At 36.8% G+C, this 22,553-nt stretch overlaps 1 protein-coding gene across 5 annotated transcripts; it reads right to left on the bottom strand.

Annotated features, from left to right (window-relative positions):
- Positions 1-19,084: 19,084 nt before the first annotated feature.
- LOC127101366 (uncharacterized) lies at positions 19,085-22,553 on the bottom strand. 5 transcript variants are annotated; one of them, XM_051038754.1, is made up of 6 exons: positions 22,339-22,553; positions 21,504-22,065; positions 21,173-21,409; positions 20,042-21,063; positions 19,841-19,972; positions 19,085-19,768 (listed from the first exon to the last, which is right to left on the bottom strand). In XM_051038754.1, the coding sequence occupies exons 1-6, from the start codon at positions 22,450-22,452 to the stop codon at positions 19,307-19,309; spliced, it is 2,529 nt and encodes an 842-aa protein (XP_050894711.1). In that variant the 5' UTR covers positions 22,453-22,553; the 3' UTR covers positions 19,085-19,306. The 5 variants fall into 5 exon arrangements, with proteins under 5 accessions (XP_050894711.1, XP_050894709.1, XP_050894710.1 ...); XM_051038752.1 differs by having other exon boundaries at positions 19,085-19,972; XM_051038753.1 differs by having other exon boundaries at positions 19,841-21,063.

Consider the following 22,553-nt stretch of genomic DNA (forward strand, 5'->3'; position numbering starts at 1 on the left):
ACCATGGACAAGGATGTAGGATTCTCAAATAGACCACCCATGTTGGATGGCTCTAACTATGATGACTGGAAACCTCGTATGATAGCCTTCTTGAGGTCTCTGGATAGCAAGGTCTGGAGAGTTGTCAACAAAGGATGGGAACATCCAACGAAGACAGGTAAAGATGGAATCATTATGCAAATTCCTGAAGAAGAGTGGGACAAAGAGCAAGATGCATTAGCCCTTGGAAACTCTAAGGCCTTGAATGCACTGTTCAATGGGATAAATAAGAACATCTTCAGACTGGTGCATCATTGTGAGTTGGCTAAAGAAGTTTGGGATACTCTCAAAACAACTCATGAAGGTACCTCTAAGGTGAGGATGTCTAAACTTCAGATGCTGACTACCAAGTTTGAAAATCTGAGGATGAAAGAGGATGAGACTATTCATGACTTCCACATGAATATTCTTGAAATTTCCAACACTTCTGGTGGCTTAGGAGAGAAAATGTCTGAAGAAAAACTTGTAAGAAAAATTCTCAGGTCATTGCCCAAGAGATTTGCCATGAAGGTCACTGCTATAGAAGAGGCTCAAGATATCTGCAATATGAAGGTTGATGAGCTTATTGGTTCTCTCCAAACTTTTGAAATGGGCTTGTGTGAAAATGTTGAAAAGAAAAACAAGAGCATAGCTTTTGTATCAAATACTGAAGAGGATTCAGAAGAAGGAGATATTGGTGGTGATGAAAGCATATCAGAAGCTATAGCCATGCTTGGAAGACAGTTCAACAAGTTCATAAAGAAGGTTGATAAAAAAGGTAGACCAAATGTCAAGAACTCTTCATCTGACATCCGTAGAAGATCAAAATCTGCAGAAAAGTTCAACCAAGGCAAGGGAATCCAGTGTCATGGATGTGAAGGTTTTGGACACATTAGAGATGAATGTCCTACCTTCCTCAAGATGCAAAAGAAGGGACTATCTGTCACCTGATCTGATAGAGACTCTGAGAGTGAATCAGAAGGAGAATCTGCAAAACATGTTAATGCACTAACTAGTGTCTGTGCCTCTGATGATGACTCAAGTGGGGATGAACTTACATTTGATGAACTTGCTGCTTCATATAAAGAGTTATGTGTCAAAAGTGTAGAAGTGTGTATCCAAGGAGAAAAGCAGAAGAAACTCATCAAGGAGCTGGAAGCTGAGAAGAAGAAGCATCTGACAATCATAGATGGTCTAAATGGTGAGATAACCTTGCTGACCTCTAAGCTAGATCAAATGACAAAATCCATCAGGATGTTGAATAAAGGAACTGACACTTTGGAAGAGATTCTAAAGGTGGGACAGAAATCAGGAACTATGTCTGGTTTAGGCTTTGTCAAGGAATCCTCAACTGAACTCAAAAGCTCAAAGGCTGAAGTTCAGAAAATCAAGCAGAAGTCACAACCAATGTCACAACATCAGGGAAACAGGAGGATTAACCATCAAAAGAAGAGATTTCAAAGATGGTGATGTCACTACTGTGGTAGATTTGGTCACATAAAACCCTTCTGTTACAGGTTGCATGGTTATCCTAACCAGACCCCTCAAGTCAGACCTAAGCAGAAGGCATCTAAGTATAATGCCCCCATCAAGAAACAACAATGGGTTGCTAGATTAGCTCACACATCTCTAAGGGCATCTACCAGAGAAGACTGGTATTTTGATAGTGGTTGCTCAAGACATATGATTGGGATGGAGAACTTATTGGTAGATAGACAACCTCATACTACCAGTTATGTGACCTTTGGTGATGGAGCTAAAGGAAGAATCAAAGGTGTTGGTAAGCTAAACAGTTCTGGAGTTCCAGAACTGAATAATGTGCTGTTAGTAAAAGGACTAACTGCTAATCTCATCAGCATAAGCCAGCTATGTGATCAAGGCTTCAATGTACAGTTTGCTAAGGAAGAATGTGTTGTGAAGAATGGAGAAAATAAGGAAGTTATGAGAGGATCCAGATCCAAAGATAACTGATATCTATGGGAACCTGAAGTCTCAAACTACTCCTCAATGTGCGTCTTAGCCAAGGAAGAAAAGGAAGTGAAGTTGTGGCATAGAACACTTGGACATCTTCATTTAAGAGGAATGAAGAAGATCGTATCCAAGGAAGCAGTTAGAGGAACCCCAAAGCTGCTTATGGATGAAGGAAAAGTCTGTGGAGAATGTCAGGTTGGCAAGCTAACCAAGATGTCACATCCTAAGCTTGGACATCCTACAACATCCAAAACTATGGAACTGTTGCACATGGACTTAATGGGACCTATGCAGATTGAAAGTCATGAGTTGTCCTCACCTATTATTCCTCAACAAAATGGTGTAGTTGAAAGGAAGAAACATAACTGTGTATCATTACCCACTGCAGAAGCTGAGTACATAGCCTCTGGTAGCAGTTGTTCCCAATTGGTATGGATGAATCAGATGCAAATTGAGTACAATGTCACTCAGAATGTCGTGACATTGGATGCTACTCAGTTTGAATATTTAAGGGGCAAAGTGGGAATATGTCCTCCTGAGGAATTATAGCAACTAATGATGTTAGGAATGTACTGTTTAATATTTCAAATTATTAAACAATTGAAAGTATGCTCTGATTGGTCTAAGGAATTCAGGAAAGTGTATGTGAGAGGAAAGTGTGTAAATTTCTCTCCTTCAGTGATCAACAAGTATTTGGGAAGGCCTTATGAAGCTCAACCTGAGCTTGAGGTGAATGACAACAAAATCTGTCAAGTCATCACTCCTAATCAGGCAAGGAAGTGGCCTCTCAAAGGAAAATTGGTGGCAAGTAAACTGAGTGTCAATTATGCAATGCTGCACGAGGTTGGATGCTGGCAGTCCTCATTGATGCCTGTTTGTAATTTTTTTTGGGCTCTTAATGAGTTCCTTGGAGTTGTTCATTATCTCAGCTATCATAGCTGTGTATGATGATGGTTTGCACTGCTTAACTATTATGTTTTAACATGTTTAATGTTATAACATCTGTCCTAACATTCTCTGATAGACTAATTGACATTTATTTTGTCTAATTTATCACCTTTGGTCAATTTTGTCTAAAAGGGGGGGAGAAGGGTTGATAAGTGTTGATGTGGAATGTGGAAGCAGTTGCGTATGTAGCTGAACTGAAGGACATCTATTGTTGAAGGAAGTGCACAGGTGTTAATGTTGAAGCAGATGTCAGACTGACATTCTGGCTGGTACAGGTGCTGGAGTTACAGTATGTCAAAGAGGATGTCTGATATGGTGCACATGTGTTGATGTTGAAGCAGATGTCAGAATGACATTCTGGCTGGTACAGGTGCTGGAGTTACTAGTATCTGATGTATGCACAAATTTAGGAGAAGGAGGAGTACCCTTGTGCATTTGTGTGTCTTACTAGTTGCATCCTTAACTAGTAATTCTGTTTTTGTTGCACAGATTTAGGGGGAGGAGAAGTACCCTTGTGCATGTGTGTATTACTAGTAACTATAAAGCTAGTAATTGTGTTGCTTCTGCTGCTGTTTAAACTACTGTTATGTTGTTTAACTGCTGATAGTTTACCTTGTGAACAAAAATGAAGGATATATGTTTTAGCCAAAATTTGCCAAAGGGGGAGCAATTTTGGTCAAACAAAGAGTGTTCACAAGATGTTATGTGTGATGTCTTAACATAAGATATCCTATGTACCTGCTGGAGTTCATAAAAAAAAACATGTTCATGCAGTATTTGTTTCAGAATGTCATACACAAGGTCATGGCATCTGATATGATATGTACCTGCTGGAGTTCAAGAACATGTTCATGCAGAAGTGTTTCAAGAAGTCATACACAAAGTCATGGCATCTGATATGACTGTACCTGCTGGAAGTTATAAAAGGAATTATGGAATTATGCAGGAATTTTCCAGGATGTCAGACCCGATGTCATGACACCCTGTACACAGAACATTCAGTGTGAATGTCTGGTGTTTTGTGATTGCACACTTAATGGCAATCTGTGTTTGATTGAAGATCTGATTTGTGGCTGAAATTCGTCACTCTAAAGTTGTGAATCAAGAGTGTGTGTCTACTTGATCAAAGTTGTGAAGCAAGATCAAGTGGGTGTACTCTTGATCAAAGCTGTAAAGCAAGATCAAGAGTGTGTATTCTTGATTGAAACTGTGAAGTAAAATCAAGTTGTGTTTCTGAAATTTGCTTGTAATTTTATTTTTGTTGGTCTGTAATATTAAGTGTTGCTTTGGCAACATTTTTGACAAAAAGGGGGAGTAACAAATGTACCCCAGGACAACAGATTTCTGTGAAGATGAAGGTCCTCTAAAAGAAGAGGTTATGCTGCTATTTGCTATCTTCTATGTGCTGCTGCTGTGTGAAGTTTATCTTCTGTGTGTGATTAGTGTATTAGCTAACTTGATTCTCTGCTTGGATGTGTGCTTTCCGCTGCTGTAAACTCTGTTGTGATGCTAAGTTGTTTTAGCCAAAAATTTGCCAAAGGGGGAGTTTGTAGATGTTTGATTGGCTGCATTTTGTGTTAAAACACTAATTGTACTATGATGTCTTGACTGATGTCATGACATGCTTGAGTAGTATGCTGCAGGATTAGCTAATATAGGATTTACTGAACGTCAAACTGGATGTTATGACATTCATCCCTGACAGCAGATACTGAATTATAGACTAATCAGTTTTTCTGTTATAGTTAAGTATTTAGTTCAGGCTGATTTTCTCTTCTGTTATGACAGTCATTCATGATAACATTCTCTAAATGTCAAACTGAATGTTATGACATTCATTCCTGACAGGCCAATTAGTTTTTCTGTTATTTATCTCAGGTTGATTTTCAGGAAACTAACAACAAGCTGATTTTATGTTCTGTTATGACAGTCATTCAATACAGAACTTACTGAATGTCAAACTGGATGTTATGACATTCATCCTTGACAGCAGATACTGAACTATAGGCTAGTTGGTTTTTCTGTTATAGTTCAGTATTTATCTCAGGCTGTTTTTCAGAAGAATAACAGACCTAGCACACAGCCTATTGTCTGGATGTCAAAATGAATGTTATGACATTCATTCCTGATAGCAGATACTGAACTATAGGCTAGTTGGTTTTTCTGTTATAGTTCAGTATTTATTTCAGGCTGTTTTTCAGGAGAATAACAGACCTAGCACATAGCCTATTGTCTGGACGTCAAACTGAATGTTATGACATTCATTCCTGACAGTAGCTACTGTCTTATGGGCCAGTTAGTTTTTCTGGTATAGTTCAGTATTTATTACAGCTCAGTATTTCTTTCAGACTGGTTTTCAGGAGAATAACAGAGTTAGCATATGGCCTATGTTCTGGACGTCAAACTGAATGTTGTGACATTCATTCCTGACAGCATATGCTAAAGTGTAGGCTAGTTAGTTTTTCTGTTTCAGTATTTATCTCAGGCTGTTTTTCAGGAATCTAACAGTTGTGCTAAAATCCAGGAAACTAACAGAAGAGATAAATTCAAGAGCCCTAACAAATAGCCTATTTGTTAGCACCCTAATATGTGGAAATTAGGTTAACTTGTTTAACCTTAATTTGAGGAAATTAAAGTACAAGGCCCAAGTGTTGCATTATAAAAGGATGGCAATCCTACTTTCAGCAACTCAAGGGTTTGAAGCATGATGAATTAATTGTATCATCATATTTCACTGTTGTACTTTAATTGTGTTTTGTATTAGGTTTTATTTATGAGCCAAGCAATTATCACCTAGATGATTGCATTGGACTAGGGTGTTCATTGAGTTGTAAGTGTTGTGTCACTCTAAGCTTTTAAGCGTGAGTGCTGTGTTTCTTGATTAAAGTTGTTAAGCACAATCAAGAGTTGTCTGAAGTATAACTTCGCCATTTAACTTTAAACTAATTAAAGGTTGTAATCACTGTGGTGATTGAGGGGGAGTGAGTAGGAACTCTGGTCTTAGTTTAAGATTGAAATTGCATTGGGTAGGTATTAAGTGATAGGATTAAACAGTTGGTTTAAGGCCTGAATTAATACTGCTAATAGTGGATTTCCTCCCTGGCTTGGTAGCCCCCAGACGTAGGTGTGTTTGTCACCGAACTGGGTAAACAATTCCTTGTGTTATTTACTGCCCTTTACGTTTAAGTTCTGCATCATTCTTGTCTGCGCAGAATTGGATGTCATAACATCCAGTGTGACATCGAAAGTTTGTTAACTAGAATTTCATGAGATATAAACAACATGAAAGTTGATGAACTTATGGGATCTCTTCAAACCTTTGAATTAGGGATCAGTGAAAAATCTGAAAAGAAGAAAAGCATAGCCTTTGTTTCTAATGTTGAAGACTTAGAAGATGAATGTGACCTGGATACAGATGAATGGATATCTAATGCTATTGTATTACTTGAAAGATAATTTAAAAAAGTGATGAAGAAGATGGACTGGAAGACAAGATCAAATGTTAAGAACAAGTCATTCGACATCAACAAAAATTAGGATTTTGGGAGAAGGCCCAAAATTAAAGAAAAGACTAACCAGGGAAAAGGAATCCAATGTCATGGATGTGAAAGGTTTGGACACATAAGAGTTGAGTGTCCCACTTATCTCAAGAAGTAGAAAAAAGGTCTGTCTGTGTCATGGTAAGAAGATGATTCTGAAAGTGATCCTGAAGTGGAACCTGCCAAACAGGTTACTACCTTGACTGGAACTTGTGATTCTGATGAAGAATCTGATTGTGAAGAACTAACTTTTGAGGAACTTGTTGATTCTTACGAGATACGCCTCAAAAGTGAATAAGTGTGTCAACCAGGAGAAGATCAAAAGAAAGTCATTGCTTAACTACATGCTGAAAAATTGAGCATTTGTTTGTCATCTTTGATTTGAAGGATGAAGTTGTATTGCTCAATTAAAAATTTGACAATATGACTAAGTCTGTAAGAATGCTTAAAAGTAGTTCTGATGTGCTGGATGAGATTCTTCAAACTAGTAAGAATGCTGGAAATGTTAAAGGTCTTGGTTATGATAATCAAGTTGTGATGAACAAAGGAAAAGGGTGTGCAATGGATTTTGTTCATCCTAAAAGAAAACAAGAACAAAATATGTCAAATTAAATGTCCCAACATCAACAAAGATATCAAGATGATTACTCAAGAAGTAAGACCCAATAATGGAAATGTCATCATTGTGGGAGGTTTGGTCACATAAAACCATACTGTTACAAACTATATGGCTATCCCAAACCTGCTTCACAACCTAGAAGAAAACAGACTATTGTTAAAGAAAAGAAAAAGTGGATTCCCAAAAATGGCACTTCTGGACTCATAGCTCACACCTCCCTTAGAGCCTCTGCTAGAGAGGATTGGTATTTTGATAGTGGTTATTCTAGACACATGACTAGTGTCAAGAAATTCTTTGTGGATATTAAATCATATTCCACTAGCTATGTCACCTTTGGAGATGGATCAAAAGGTGAAATGAAGGGTGTTGGAAAGCTGGACTATCCTAGACTGCATAGTCTTGATGATGTATTGTTTGTTAAAGGGTTGACTGCTAATTTGATAAGTATTAGTCAACTATGTGACCAAGGTCTCGAAGTTAACTTTACTAAATATGAATTCCTGGTAACAAATGAGAAGAATGAAGTTATCATGAAGGGAACCATATCTAAAGATAACTTCTATTTGTGGTCTCCTCAAAAAACAAATTGTTTCTCCACATGCTTAATGTCAAAAGAAGATGAGCCGAAGCTATGGCATCAAAAGCTTGGTCACTTACATCTGAAAGGTATGAATAAAATTTTGTCAAAGGAAGTTGTTAGAGGTATTCCCAAGCTGAAAATTGGTGAAGGAAGAATATATGGTGGATATCAAATTGTGAAGCAAACAAAGATGTCACATAAGAAGCTCCAACATCTGACCACTTCAAAAGTTCTGGAGCTACTTCATATGGACTTTATGGGACCTATGCAGGTTGAAAGTCTTGGAGGAAAGAGGTCGTCTATGTTGTTGTTGATGACTTCTCAAGGTTCGCTTGGGTGAATTTCATCAAAGAGAAGTCTGAAGTGTTGAAGTATTCAAAGAACTCTGTCAAACGATTCAAAGAGAGAAGGATTGTGGTATTGTTAGAATTAGAAGTGACCATGGGAAGGAATTTTAAAATAGCAAGTTTGATGAATTCTACACTTCTGAAGGGATTAGTCATAAGTTCTCTTCACCCATCACCCCTCAACATAATGGTGTGGTTGAGCGCAAGAATATGAATATTCAAGAATGTGTCAGGGTCATACTTCATGCTAAGAAACTACCATATCATTTTTGGGATGAAACCATGAACACTGCGTGTTATGTCCTTAATAGAGTGACTATCAGATCTGGTACATCTGCTACACTTTATGAATTGTGGAAAGGAATAAAGCCAGCTGTGAAGTATTTCCATGTATTTGGAAGTAAATGTTATATTCTGACAGATCGTGAGTAGAGGAGAAAAATGGATCCTAAAAGTGATGAGGGAATTTTTCTGGGATACTCTACAAACAGTAGAACATACAGAGTATTCAACTCCAGAACTAAGGTGATGATGGAATCCATAAATATTGTTGTTGATGACTCTACTAAATAAGCCGATGTCACAAATGATATTGAAACATCTATGAATGATGTTCCTGAAGATGTTGCAGACTCAAGTGCTAATACTGAACCTGCAGAGACTGAGTCAACTGACAAAGGACCTTCCATCAGAATTCAGAAAGATCATCCTAAGGAGATTATAATAGGAAATCTAAATGAAGGGATAATTACCAGATCAAGGGAAGTTTTGTTAAATGTCTGTTTTGTTTCTAAATTTGAACCCAAGAATATCAAGGAGGCCTTGACTTATGAGTTCTAGATTAATGTTATACAAGATGAACTTGACCAATTCAAAAGAAATGAGGTTTGGGGTCTGGTACCAAGACATGAAGGGACACATGTTATTGCTACTGGATGGTTGTATAAGAACAAGTCTGATGAATAAGGTGTTGTTACCAAAAATAAAGTCAGGCTTGTTGCTCAAGGATACACTCATATTGAAGGAGTGGATTTTGATGAAACATTTGCTCCTGTGGCTCGCTTGGAATATATCAAATTGTTACTTGGAATGGCATGTCTTTTAAAGTTCAATTTGTTCCAAATGGATGTTAAAAGTTCCTTTTTAAATGGATATTTAAATGAATAAGTGTATGTTGAACAGCCAAAAGGATTTGTTGATCCTACTTTCCCAAATCATGTGTTCAAACTAAAGAAGGCATTGCATGATTTAAAACAAACTCCAAGAGCTTGGTATGAAAGGTTTGCTGAGTTTCTCATCAACCATGGATATTGAAAGGGTGGAATTGATAAGACTCTCTTTGTCAAAGAGAAGGATGGAAAACTTATGGTAGCTCAAATCTATGTGGATGATATTGTATTTGGAGGGATGTCATATGAGATGGTCCAACATTTTGTCAAGCAAATGCAATATAAGTTTAAAATGAGTTTGGTAGGTGAATTAACTTACTTTCTTGGACTCCAAGTCAAACAGATGGAAGAATCCATCTTTCTTTGTCAAAGCAAAAATGCAAAGAATAATGTGAAGAAATTTGGATTGGAGAATGCTAGCCACAAAAGAACTAATGATCCTACACACTTGAAGTTATCTAAAGATGAAAAGGGAATTAGTGTTGATCAAAGTTTATATAGAAGCATGATTGGTAGTCTTCTATACCTTATAACAAGTAGACCAGATATAACGTTTGTTATTGGAGTTTGTGCTAGATATCAAGTAGAACCCAAAGTGAGTCACATCAATAGAGTAAAAAGGATTCTGGAGTACGTGAATGGTACATGTGATTATGGAATATTGTATTCTCATGATTCAAATTCCATGTTAGTGGGGTATTGTGATGTTGATTGGGTTGGTAGTGTCGTTGATAGGAAGAGCACCTATGGAGGATGTTTCTTTTTTGGAAACAAATTGATTTCATGGTTCAGCAAGAAACATAATTGTGTATCCATATCTATTGTTGAAGTTGAGTACATAGCAATAGGTAGCAGTTGCTCTCAACTAATATGGATGAAACAAATGTTGACTGAATCTAATGTCAAACAAGATGTCATAGCATTATTCTGTGACAATTTGAGTGCTATTAATATCGCCAAAAATCCTATTCAGCACAGTAGGACTAAACATATTGACATTATGCATCATTTTATAAGAGAACTTGTTGAAGTCAAAGTCATAGCACTTGATCATGTTAGCACTAAAAATCAGCTTGTTGACATTTTTACCAAAGCCTTGGATGGAGTTCAGTTTGAAAAATTAAGAGGGAAACTTGATATTTGTGTTTATGGGCACTTATAGCAATTACAGTTATTTAAGTGTGTTAGACAAGTTTTTAACTCTCATCATTATACACGACACGCTTGTCTAAGCCCATTACTCCACTGTGTATCCGTTTGGACAAAAACTTGCTACCCATTTCTGTCAAATGCTTTGTTCCTACCGAGAAATTTGTGCTCACCTTCTCTCACGTGTCTTTCCTGATTCCGTATGTGTCAAGTGTTACCAAAGAAGTCGAAACAATCTTCATCCAAGCACATGCATGTCTCAACTGAAACCAGTGGATCATCTTCTCCAACTGCTAGGGCCGATGAACCATTCCAAATGATCAATTTGTTTGATCTTGTCTTGGATGTTTCCCCCTTATCCATGATTCATCCACTCACTCAGAAGAAAGCAACACCATTTATTTCAAAGAATGTCAAGACTTCTGGTAAGTATTATGTTTATGAGCCTACAATCCCTAGTGAAGATAAGACTGTTTTTTAAGAGGGTTCTAGGTCTAGAGGTTATGAGATGAGAAACCATACTAAGCATACTAGTGTCACTGAGAATTAAACCGAAGCGGAAATGATTTCCATTGATAAGGAACTTCAGAAGTTTGTTATCTCTGTGTTGAAGGAAGTGGATTCAGATGTTTTTCCAGATGTTCAAACATATTTGGCAAAAGAAACTAGCCATGATGATGATTCTAGTGAAAAGGATGGTGAATGTATCCCTGAGTAAACTGCACATGAAAGAAGGAGTAAGAAGAAGGTTGATGAACGTGTCCCTGAGCAAGCTGCTCATGAAAGAAGGAGTAAGAAGAAGGATGATTATGTTGTCAATGTTGATAACCTAATATTTGATGAGGAACCTCTTACAACTTCTTGGCTCCTGGAATAGCCAAGAGACTTCAGAGAAGAAAAGGAAAGGTTGTGATGTTTGAAGATTCTCCTTCTAAGGAGATAAAAATAAAATTTGGTGGTATGAAAAGCACTCCCTCTAGAAGTTCCAAAGGAAAATCTCCTGTTGGTTCTGCTAGATCATGAAGTAAAATGGCCACTCCAACGAGGAAGAGGAAAGTTGTTTCTTCAAGTGATTATGAGTTTGAGGTCGAAGAGGATGTCCAGGACATCACTCATGTGAGAAAATCTACTCCAAAGAAGCCTTATGTTGTTATGCCTGAGGCTCCATTGGACAACGTGTCTTTACATTATGTGAAGAATGTTGAAAGATGGAAGTATGTTACTCAAAGGAGGATATCTTTGGAAAGGGAATTGAGTAAGGATGCCTTAAAATGTAAGGAGGTTGTCGAGCTTATAGAGGTTGCTGATTGTCATAAAATTTGGTCGTTGCTATGAAATTCTAGTCAAGGAGCTTGTGGTGACCATTCCTGATGGGTGTGATGATGTGAAAAGTGTAGACTATAGGAAGGTGTATGTTAGAGGAAATGTCATGACATTTTCTCCTGCTGTGATCAACAAGTTCCTAGGAAGGACTGAAGAACCACAAGTTGAGCTAAAGGTTACAGATGACCAAGTATGCAAGGAGATAACTGCCAAGCAGGTGAAACACTAGCCAAACAGAGGAAAATTGTCAGCTGGGAAGCTGATGTTGGTGTAAGCCCTAGAGGACAATACTTTTGGTACTTGTATCGAATTATTTATTAATAATAAAAGGATTTTTCTTTATTATGTTTGTTTAATAAAGTCCCTAGAATAGTTAGTCTGTTTAATGTATCAAGTGTGACTTAATCATGAGATCCCATTAAACATAAGGACAATATTCTTAAAGTATCCGTAGTCGAGCTTTGTTGTAAAGTGGGATAACATTAAAGCATTAAGACTATTATGTATATAGACTGATGATCACATCTCATGGATCATGGATAAGGAGTTATCGAGTCTTAAACAAAGGTATGAATATTAAGAGTAATATTTATACTGGATTGACCCGCAATGAGAATACTATATAGAATGTTATGCAAAGTGTCATAAGGTATTCTCATGGTGATAGTGGTGTATACCACCCTTCGACCTGAAACCACCATGGACCCTAGATGTAGAGTCGAGTGCCTTATTGTTGGTTAAACGTTGTCCGTAACTGGATGACCATAAAGACAGTTGATGGGTACTCCACGAAGCATGTTGAGGGACATGAGTGACCTAGATGGAATTTGCCCATCATGCATAATAGGATAAATGTCTACGAGCCCAATATTGAACTGGACAAGGATGACACAGTCTATGCCTTGTGTTCAATATAGAGATAAGGGTAAAAGGGTAATTGTACACATAAGTATTATCACAAAAGGATTTGTCAGATCACATTACACTTTCATGTCTTGGATAGCAGTGATGTGTTGTTAGATACCGCTCACTATTTATTATGTTAAATACGCGATTTAATGTAATTGCCAATGTCGTGAAAACCTACAGGGTAACACACAAAAGGACGGATTGATGAGAGATAGAGTAACTAAGATACACCGTAAGGTACGGTGCACTTAAGTGAATTGTAGAACATCGTAAGGTACGGTGTACTTAAGTAGAATATGAAATATGGTAAGGTACCACACACTTAAGTGATTTTGGCATATTATAAGATATGGGTCACATACAGTTAAGTGGGCTTTTTAGCTTGCAGCCCACGCAAGTGGTTCTATAAATAGAACCCTTGTGCAGAAGTATTTGTGCAGTTGTAATTTTGTTATCTCTCTCTCTCTCTCTCACTCACTCAAAGCCTTCATTCGTAGCAGCTAGCACTGAGATTGAAGGAATCCCTTCGTGTGGACTGAGTAGAGGCGCTGTCACCATTCAACGTTTGTGATCGCTCCATAGATCTGCATCAAAGGTTTCAATCGCCGCAAGAGGTAATGATTCTATCACTGATCATGACCATTCGTAAGGATCACTAAAGGAGGTTTTTTTTAAATTCCGTTGCGTTTTGCATCGCTCTTCTCCTTCAGCTGAGTGTCGAGTATGCAATCCTTCAAAGGATTGGGACTGTCAAATGGGTGCCTATAAATCATACTTCAACCATCTCTATTGGACTTGGGAAGTTTATATATGCTATTGGAACAAGAAAAGATTTTGATTTTGGGAAGTACATTTTTGAACAAGTTCTGAAGCAGGCCTTCTCAACTGCTGTGAAGATGCCTATCTGCTTTCCCTCACTCATCTGTGGGATAATTCTGAACCAACATTTTGGAATCTTATTGCCTATTGATAGTGTGAAGAAAAGGGAATCTCCTTTATCCCTTAATTACAAAATGTTTGTTGGAACACATGTTCCAAATATTGCCATGACATCTTCTTAGGTATTTGGCCTTGCCACTTCCAAGAAGAGTGTTATTGCACAACTAAAGGATACATGTAAAGAGTTGGATGATTTCATCCGGTCTAGTACTGCTACAAAGATAAAGCTTGAAAAATTTATCAAGGCTTTGATGGAAGAAGAGGAAAAGGAAGCTGAACATGGTGGTGATGACAATGTTAGAGCTGATGTCGAGGACTCTGCTGGTGGCAATGATGTTGAGAATGATGAAGTTAAGAAGATGAAGGAGAAGAGTATGCTACTAATGACTCAGATAGTCAAAAAGTTATCTGATTGTAGTGTTGTTTGTTTTGGTCTTGTTTTGTGGTCTCTGACCAGGATTTCAAGCACCCTTGTGTGCACTTTTGTTTGCGATACTTAACTTTATGAATGTTGGTTCTTTGTTTTGGTTAGCTGCGTAACTTTGTCATATTATGGCTGAAAATGGGGAGTAATGTCTTTGTTCTATAACCACTAACCACTAACTGTTGGTTGCTTGTGAGGGAGTTCCGGTTCTGGAACTTTTGGACTGCTGTGAAGAGATGTCAGACATGATATCCCGACATCAATTTGTCTGAGGATTTATTTATGTGTGAGGCTTATTTTTTCTTCCTTCTGCTGCATAGGCCTCTTATGTTTGAACTTGGATAGGTCATTTTGTTTTGGATGTTCCCTTGAGGGGGAGTCCTGATTATGTGTGATAGGGAGAGTACAGAACCTGTCTGATATGTAACTACATGATTTCTTCTGTTTTGTGTGTGTTTGATTTTTTTGTCAAACCTATGTAGTTCTGTTGGAAACTGGATTGTGGTGCTTGTGTGCAAGGGATATTTTGTTGTTTTAGTCAAAAATTTCCAAAGAGGGAGATTGTTAATTCTCTGTATTTGTGATTGGCAGTAATTTTGGTAAAACTAACTTGGCAGCAACATGTTGAACAAGATGTCCTAACATGTGGATCGAACATCTTGTCTGTTATAGGGTTACTCTTGGTAACGGTTTGTTTAATTAACAGATTACTGAATATTTTGGGAATATTAAGTAATCCTATGTGGCGTCCAAGATTGAGGAATCAGAGATTCTATTTGAATTTAAAGTTATTATGTTTTTCTAAATGTTGAAACATTTTAGGAAACTCTTGATTGAAGACCTAATTTTATGTAGAATATTTTGCAGACTTTTAGCAGCTGGCTTGCTGCGTTTTTGAAGCCCAAATCCAGTCCAGACTATGGTTATAAATAGAATGCCACAAACCTAATTGGAGGACGGATCAAATATTTATTTTACTGAGTTGTTAGAGTTTGTGTGTTCATGTTAATTGTGAGCCTCTCCAATATCATCTTGATATAAGAGTAGGACTTTCTCTATTGAGTTGTAAGTTATGTCAACCACTCTTAAGCCTTTAAGCATCGAGTAATTGTATATCTTTGAAGTGTAACTTTTGAAACTTTCATAATTGTATTATTTCATCAATGTTGTGATTGAAAGGAAAGTGAGAGGGGTCTCATGCCTAGGTGAGTCTTAGGTAGAAGTTAAGCACGGGTAGTGATTATGGAGTATATTATAAACTGAAGATAGTTTGCTGAAGGTCTACAAACTTATACTATTTAGTAGATTTTCTCCCTGGCTTGGTAGCCCCCAGATGTAGGTGTTGTTATACACCAAAATGGGTTAACAACTCTATGTGTTATGTTATTTTATATACTCTTAACTGTATGTTATATTGTCATTGTGTTTTGATCAGATATCAGTGTCTCAACATCTCTTAGGATATCTGATATCTGCATACCAGAATTTCAAACGACATCCTGGTGTACTCGAATTCAGATGAAGAGCATGCAGGACATCTGAGAGTTGTGTTACAAGTTTTGTAAGATAATATGTTATATGTGAAGTTGTCCAAGTATGTGTTCTGGTTGCGTGAAGTGACCTTCCTTGGTCATGTGATTTCACGAGGTGGTATAACGGGTGATCTGACTAGCGCAATGTTGCAGTGGGATACCCTTAAGTCTGTTACTGAGATTATAAATTTTCTCGGTTTGGCTAATTACTACAGGAGATTTATAGAATGCTTTTCGAGGTTAGCTTTGTCTTTAACTCGGTTAACTCGAAAGGGGTGGGGTTGGTCACCGTGACAACCGTTGCTTTGTGAAGCAATGCTAACATTCTTAAAAATATTAATAAAGTCAATAGTCATTATTATTTATAATTGCTCTATTTTTATTTTATTTTAACAATTGATTTGCTTATAAATGAGACCAATTGATAAATTATCATACTCAAATTTTATATCACAATTTTATTTATTCTTAAACTTTTAATTTTCTCTCACAATTATATCAGTTTACTCTTATCCTTAATCCATAAAATTCTCAATTTCCATCACTACCAACAAACTCTGTTGTATTTTTGTCGTCACCAAACAACCGAAATATGTATGTTTTCTTCTCATGAACCCGAAACCGATTAGACTTATGTTCAAACGTCAAGTTCTACAATTTTCAACTCAAGTTGGTATCAAAAATATTGCAATTGAATAAGAAGAAACGTAATTTGGTAAAAAAAAAGCATCGGGAGTTGGCATTGAAAATATTCATCATGTATAGTATTATCAAAATTAAATATATGTAGTACTTGTACCAAAACTTGTGTAAAATGGTCATTAGTACCAATTTAATTCATAATAAATATTATGTCATTATTCAAACTAGTTGTTAGTCAAACTAATTGTTATTCAAACTAGTCATTATTCAAACTAATCCTTAGTCACAAATCATTATATATACTATCATTTTTCTCTCATTCTTATTTCATCTTTCTCTCACTTTAATGGGTTCAAACAATTTAAATGATCTCAATAAACTCTTTCGGAACTTAATTGAAGATGAATTTATGGACAACATAATTGAAGAACTACTAATGTCAACGCTCGAGAAGGAATATCTATTTGGAAGCTCCTCTAGGCCAAAGAGAAGAACATTGATAGATCGAAGTCTCAAAGAAGGACAAAGACGATTATTCAATGGCTACTTCTCCGAAAAATAAGTATACACATATGCTCAATTCTAAAGTAGATTCAAAATGCATATCCACATGTTTCTTCGAGTTGTATCCATCCTTGGAAGTCGTGATAAATAATTTCAAATGAGGATCAATGCAACATGTAAAATAGACCTTTCACCATAGCACGCACTTCTATTATTCATATGTTAGCACATGGATCTTTTGCTGACATTGTAGACTAATATGTTCGAATTGATGGAAACATTATAGTTGAATGCTTAGAGAGATACATAAGGGGCGTAAATGATATATTTGAGAACGAGTATTTGAAAAGGCCTAACAATAAAGATGTTGAACATGTTTTACAAATGGGGGAGTCGTGTGGCATTTCGAGTATGCTTGGTTCCATTGATTGTATGCATTAGGAATGAAAAAACTATATTGTTGTATGGAAATGATAGTTTTGTCAATATGATCATGGTAAACCCACAATCATACTTGAAATAGTTGCATCACAAGACTTATAGACTTAACATGCATTTTTTGGTATTTTAAGTTTAAGCAATGACATTATCATTAAACATCTTGGATTGGTTTAACACGTTAATATCATTATTTGAACCCAAAATTCCAAAAAAATGCATGTCAAATCCACAAGTCTTGTGATTTCACTGCTTCAAGCATGATTTTGGGCTTACCATGATAACCTCGATAAAATTGTCTTTTCCATGCAACAAGATAATTTTTCTATTCTCAATGCATACAATCAATGAAACCTAGCATACATGAATAATCACATGACTCCCTAATTTGTAAAAGATGTTCAACATCTTTGTTGTTATGCCTTCTCAGATACTCGGCCCCAAATACCTCATTCACACACCTTACAAATCTCTCTAAACACTCAATAAATGTGCTTTCACCAATTTGAACATATTCGTCTATAATGTCAACTAGGGATCCATATGCCAACATACAAATAACAAAGGTGCATTTTTGTAATGGTGAAAAGCCCATTTTACCAGTTGCATTGACCCTTATTTGGAAATATTCACCATGATTTATAAGAATGACTACAATTCGAAGAAACACGTGTCTATGCATTCTGAACTTTCTTCAAAATTGAGCATTGTGTATACTGAATTTTTTTAGTAGGCATTGAATAATCGTTTGTGTCCTTCTTCAGGACTCTGATATATTGTTGTCCTTCTCTTTGGCCTAAAGAAACTTCCATATCGACGTTATTTTTCGAGTATTGACATTATCAATTCTTCATCCATATCATCCATAAATTCTTCTCCAATCAAGTTCCAAAAGAGTTCATGAGATCATTGAATCCATTAAAGTGAGAGAAGAATGAGAGAAGAGTGAGAGAAGAGTGAGAGAAGAATGATAATATAATATATGACTATCGACTAGTTTGAAAACAGTTAGTTTGATTAGTTTGAATAGTGATTAGTTTGAATAACGAAACAGATAGTTTGAACAACGTTATAATATTTATAATTAATTAATGTGGTACTAATGATCATTTGACATATGATACATAATAAGTCATTGTGAATATTTTCAATATCAGCTCTTGAGGGTTTTTTAACAAAATGTCTTTCTTCTTCAATTGTAATATTTTTAATACCAATTTGAATTATGAAATTTAATTGGTGTTTCGGGTTCATGATGAGAAATTCCGTCCAATATAAATATTTTGAGGTCTATAATACGGGTGGTGAAGTTTGTTGACGCTAAGATTGGAACATAAACAGTTGAAAATTAAATTCATTTGACTCCTAAACTATTAACTCTAAAGTAAGATGAAAATTTGGGTTGTCAAATAAAAGGTTGCGACAAAATTGTGAGAGAAAATTTTAAAAATTAAAAATGATAATGAAATTTTGATAAAGAAATTGAAAATTTAAGAAATAAATTGTGAGAGAAAATTTGAGTGTAATTTTTTTCAAATGATTTCACTTATTAGCAAGTAAATTGAAGGAAAAAAGATAGAAAGTGTTGCGCATCTCAAAGAACAATTTTTAAGGTGGACAAAATTTCTCCATCTTCACAAAAAAATTGGGTAGTATTTATTATCCCAATCAACTATTGACATCATTTTATTATTAATTAGTATTGTTGAGAATTGGTATTGTTGCAAACTATCCACCCATTTTACTCTAAGAAACAACGAGAACTCGATCAATAGTCTTTAGACGTAAAATGCAGTAGATTTTATGGTAAAGACTACTACGTAACCCGGAGATTACAAAACGAAAGCATGATATTTTCAGTGATTACAAAACCATGAAAAACTATCCCACTTACGAAGAAAGAGATGGTCAAGAATATCATTAGTTCTACTAGTTATTAGTTACATACATATGCTTCAATATCAAATAATGTTCAAATGAGTTTAGAGATTCATAAATATATTATAAAGTTATCTAAAAGCTGTTTCAAAATCTAAAAAGTAATAAGCAACATAAAATTAATACGCAATTTGGCGCATAAAAGAGTGCCCCAATAAGTGTTTATTGTGTAACAAATACCATCAAGGATTCTCCACCTCGTAAAATGAGAAAAACATAACCAAACCAAAGGTTTGGATCTCCACCTCATAAAATATAACCAAAAAGCTCCTCCACATTCTAAGTGGTCTCACCTAATATTACTCTAATTTCACACCTTACAAGGCCTTTTGCTCAGCCAACTGATTTTGTGGCAGTGCTTGCAGTGCTGTTCTCTTCTTCTCCACTCCCTGCATTTGGACATCATCATTATCAGTCATGGCTAGTTTTCCATCTAACTTCTCCTTCAGCAATTTTTTTAGACCTCTCATACTCATATTTTGAACATCTATGCTTTTCAAGTTTTCCTTCTTCTTATTAGGATTGTTCATGTCACTCTCAACACTGGTAACAGCTTCAATTTCATTAGAAATTTCTTTGGTTTCTGATTTCAGTAACTGCTTGTTCATGTCACTCTCAACACTAGTAACTGCTTTAATTTCATTTGAAATTTCCTTGGTTCCTGATTTCAGCAACTTTTTGAGACTCCGCATACTCATATCCTTGGTTTTCAACTTTCCCTTAGTTTCTAACTGAGGTGAGCAAATGGGTTCTTCAGCTTGTGCTTCTACTTCCAGCTTCTGGGATGTATTATTCTGGTCAGCCTCTTTCTTTACAGAAGAAACATCCATCATTGAAAGTTTAAGAGTTACCTTTTCAACATCGTTGCTTTCTTTTTCGCCCTCGTTTTCAGCTTTTTCTGCTAGAATAGCAGAAACTGCACCCTCAAACTTAGGGTTTTCTTCTGTGGCAAGTTGTTCAGCTTGTGCTTCTCCTTCCAGCTTCTGGAATGCATTATTCCGGTCAGCTTCTTTCTTTTTAGTAACATCCATCATTGAAAGTTTAAGAATTACCTTTTCAATTTCGCTTTCTTTGTCGCCCTCATTTTCAGCTCTACCAGAAGTTTCATCTTTTCCAGCTAGAATAGCAGAAACTGCATCCTCTATATTCTCTACCTCTTCAAATACCATGTCAGCAACACCTTCAAGATTATCGACACAAGCATCATCAGGTACCACCACATCGACAGGGGAAATCTCTTTAGAAGCTTCTTCGGATGACTCAACGGACAAGCCAACACTAGCTAGTTCCTCAGTCTCCTTAAAAGTCTCCTTAGAAGCATCATCAGTCACAACATCGGTTGAAGAGGCAATAGCTTGGTGACAAATCTCCTTAGATGCCTCATCAGGTGCCTCAACGGACAAGCCAACAATAGCTTGTTCGACAGTCCCCTTGAGTACTTCTTCAGATGCTTCAGCAGACAAGTCAGCGACATCTTCTAGGTGAGAAACATCCAGAGGAGCCTCATCAGACACCATATCTGTTGAAGAGGCAATAACTTGGTGAGAAATCTCCTTAGATGCCTCATCAGATGCCTCAACGGACAAGCCGACAATAGCTTGTTCAGCAGTACCCTTGAAAGCTTCTTCAGATGCTTCAACAGACAAGTCAGCATCATCTTCTTGGTTAGCAACTTCCATAGAAATATCACCAGACACCACATCGGTTAATGCACCAATAGCTTGGTCAGCAACTTCCAAAGGAGTCTCTTCTGGGGAAGCAAACTCCATAGCTTGATCTTGTTTGGCTCCAAAGCTTTCCTTATTTTCAATTTCAGCAGTATTACCAATAGGGTCAGCAATTTCCAGAGGAGTCTCTTCTGGGGATGCAAACTCCATAGCTTGATCTTGTTCGGCTCCAAAGCTTTCCTTATTTTCAATTTCAGCAGTATCCTCAATAGCTCGGTCAGTAACTTCCAGGGGAGTCTCTTCAGGAGCAGCAAACTCCATGGCTTGATCTTGTTCGGCTCCAAAGCTTTCCTTATTTTCAATTACATCAATATCACCGGATTCCTCCGGTTCAGGCTGCTCAGATTCTGAAAAGTGATCAACATCATGTTCACACGAGTTAAACAAAGCAAACTATCATTGGCTGCACAAAAGTAATAACAATAATAATAAACCAGTAGCAGATGGAAAACAAACCTGCTTCATTTGAATCAACACAATTCTCAAAACTGTCTTGCAGATTTAAACTTGGGTCCTCATTTGCATCCTCCACATGATTGGCATTCCCTGAGCCCTCTACTTTTGGTTCAGCCTGCAACACATCCTCTGCATCAGCTGCTTTTGCTTCTGAACCAGCTTTGTTTACAGAGGAAGCTTCCACTTCATCATTGTTCTGAGAAACCGCATTTGATTCTGTCTGAAAACTAGTTCCTGCTGATTGATAAACACAAATTGATTAAAATATATTAAAAAAACAAAGCAAATAGAAAAGCAATTCACAAAAATGAAATAACAAGATCCAGCATACCATCTTCAGAAACATCCTCGCTCTTGGTCTGCTCCTTGTCCTCAGTCTCCACCAAGCTAACCTTTGATAAGCTCTTTCCCAACACTCTCACGGACCTCCTTGTGCTATACGCATTCTGCAATGAAGTTCCATCAGAAACTTCTTTCTTGTCACGAACCAAACGGCCGGCTGCTCTTGTCCTACTTTTGGGCACTACAGCAGGAGTTTTGGCCACCACATCCTTTGGATTTTCATCGACCTCATTCTTATCTTCTTCTTCATCATCATCTAAAATGACCACTTCCGTCTTTCTGCGAGTAGAAACTGCAGGAGCCCTTTTCCTGCTACACGGCACAACAGCAGGAGTATTAGAGACATTTGCATCTTTGTTCTCTTGCTCAGCCTCTCCTTCAACTACTCCAGATCTCGCCCCACGGTTAGGCCGTGTAGAGATCTTAGAGCTTTCTGATTCTTTCACTGGCTTCCTTTGAGTTGTAGTTCTACCAGCTGTTCTAGGTTGAACAGCAGGGGTAGCAATATCACCACCTGTCTTAGGATTCACAATTTCGCCCAATCCCTCAACCTATAAAAAAAGTTCAAAGCAAATATTTAAATAAAAAAGGATAATTAAAAAAATAGGGCACTGATTAATCAATTTCATCTCAACAATTTACCCAATCAAGCTCAATAACTCTAAACCCTAAAGATTAGTAAAAATTTACAAAAAAAAATAACATATAAGTACACTGATATTCAAACGATGACTAATACAAACCTAGAATCAAAGAAACGAAATCAAACCCTAGAAATGCATCAAAGAGATATAAATAGAGTAAATAGACAAAGAACTAATTACCTGTGGAAGAGCTGCGAGAGCGTCAGCCATGGCAACGTTGGTCATATTAGCAGGAATCTTGTTCCTCTTGCAAAGAGCTTGAAGCTCCTTTCTTGAGAGACCGTGAAACTCCATGAATGAGAGAAGCAAAACAAGGTGTTTTGGGTTTTTGAAATGAAGCGGCGATTCAGACAAATAAGCGAAGAATAGGGTAATTTGATGAAGAGGGAACGAGT

This window comes from Lathyrus oleraceus, chromosome 7, assembly GCF_024323335.1.
Source record: "Lathyrus oleraceus cultivar Zhongwan6 chromosome 7, CAAS_Psat_ZW6_1.0, whole genome shotgun sequence".
Taxonomy (NCBI): Eukaryota; Viridiplantae; Streptophyta; class Magnoliopsida; order Fabales; family Fabaceae; genus Lathyrus; species Lathyrus oleraceus.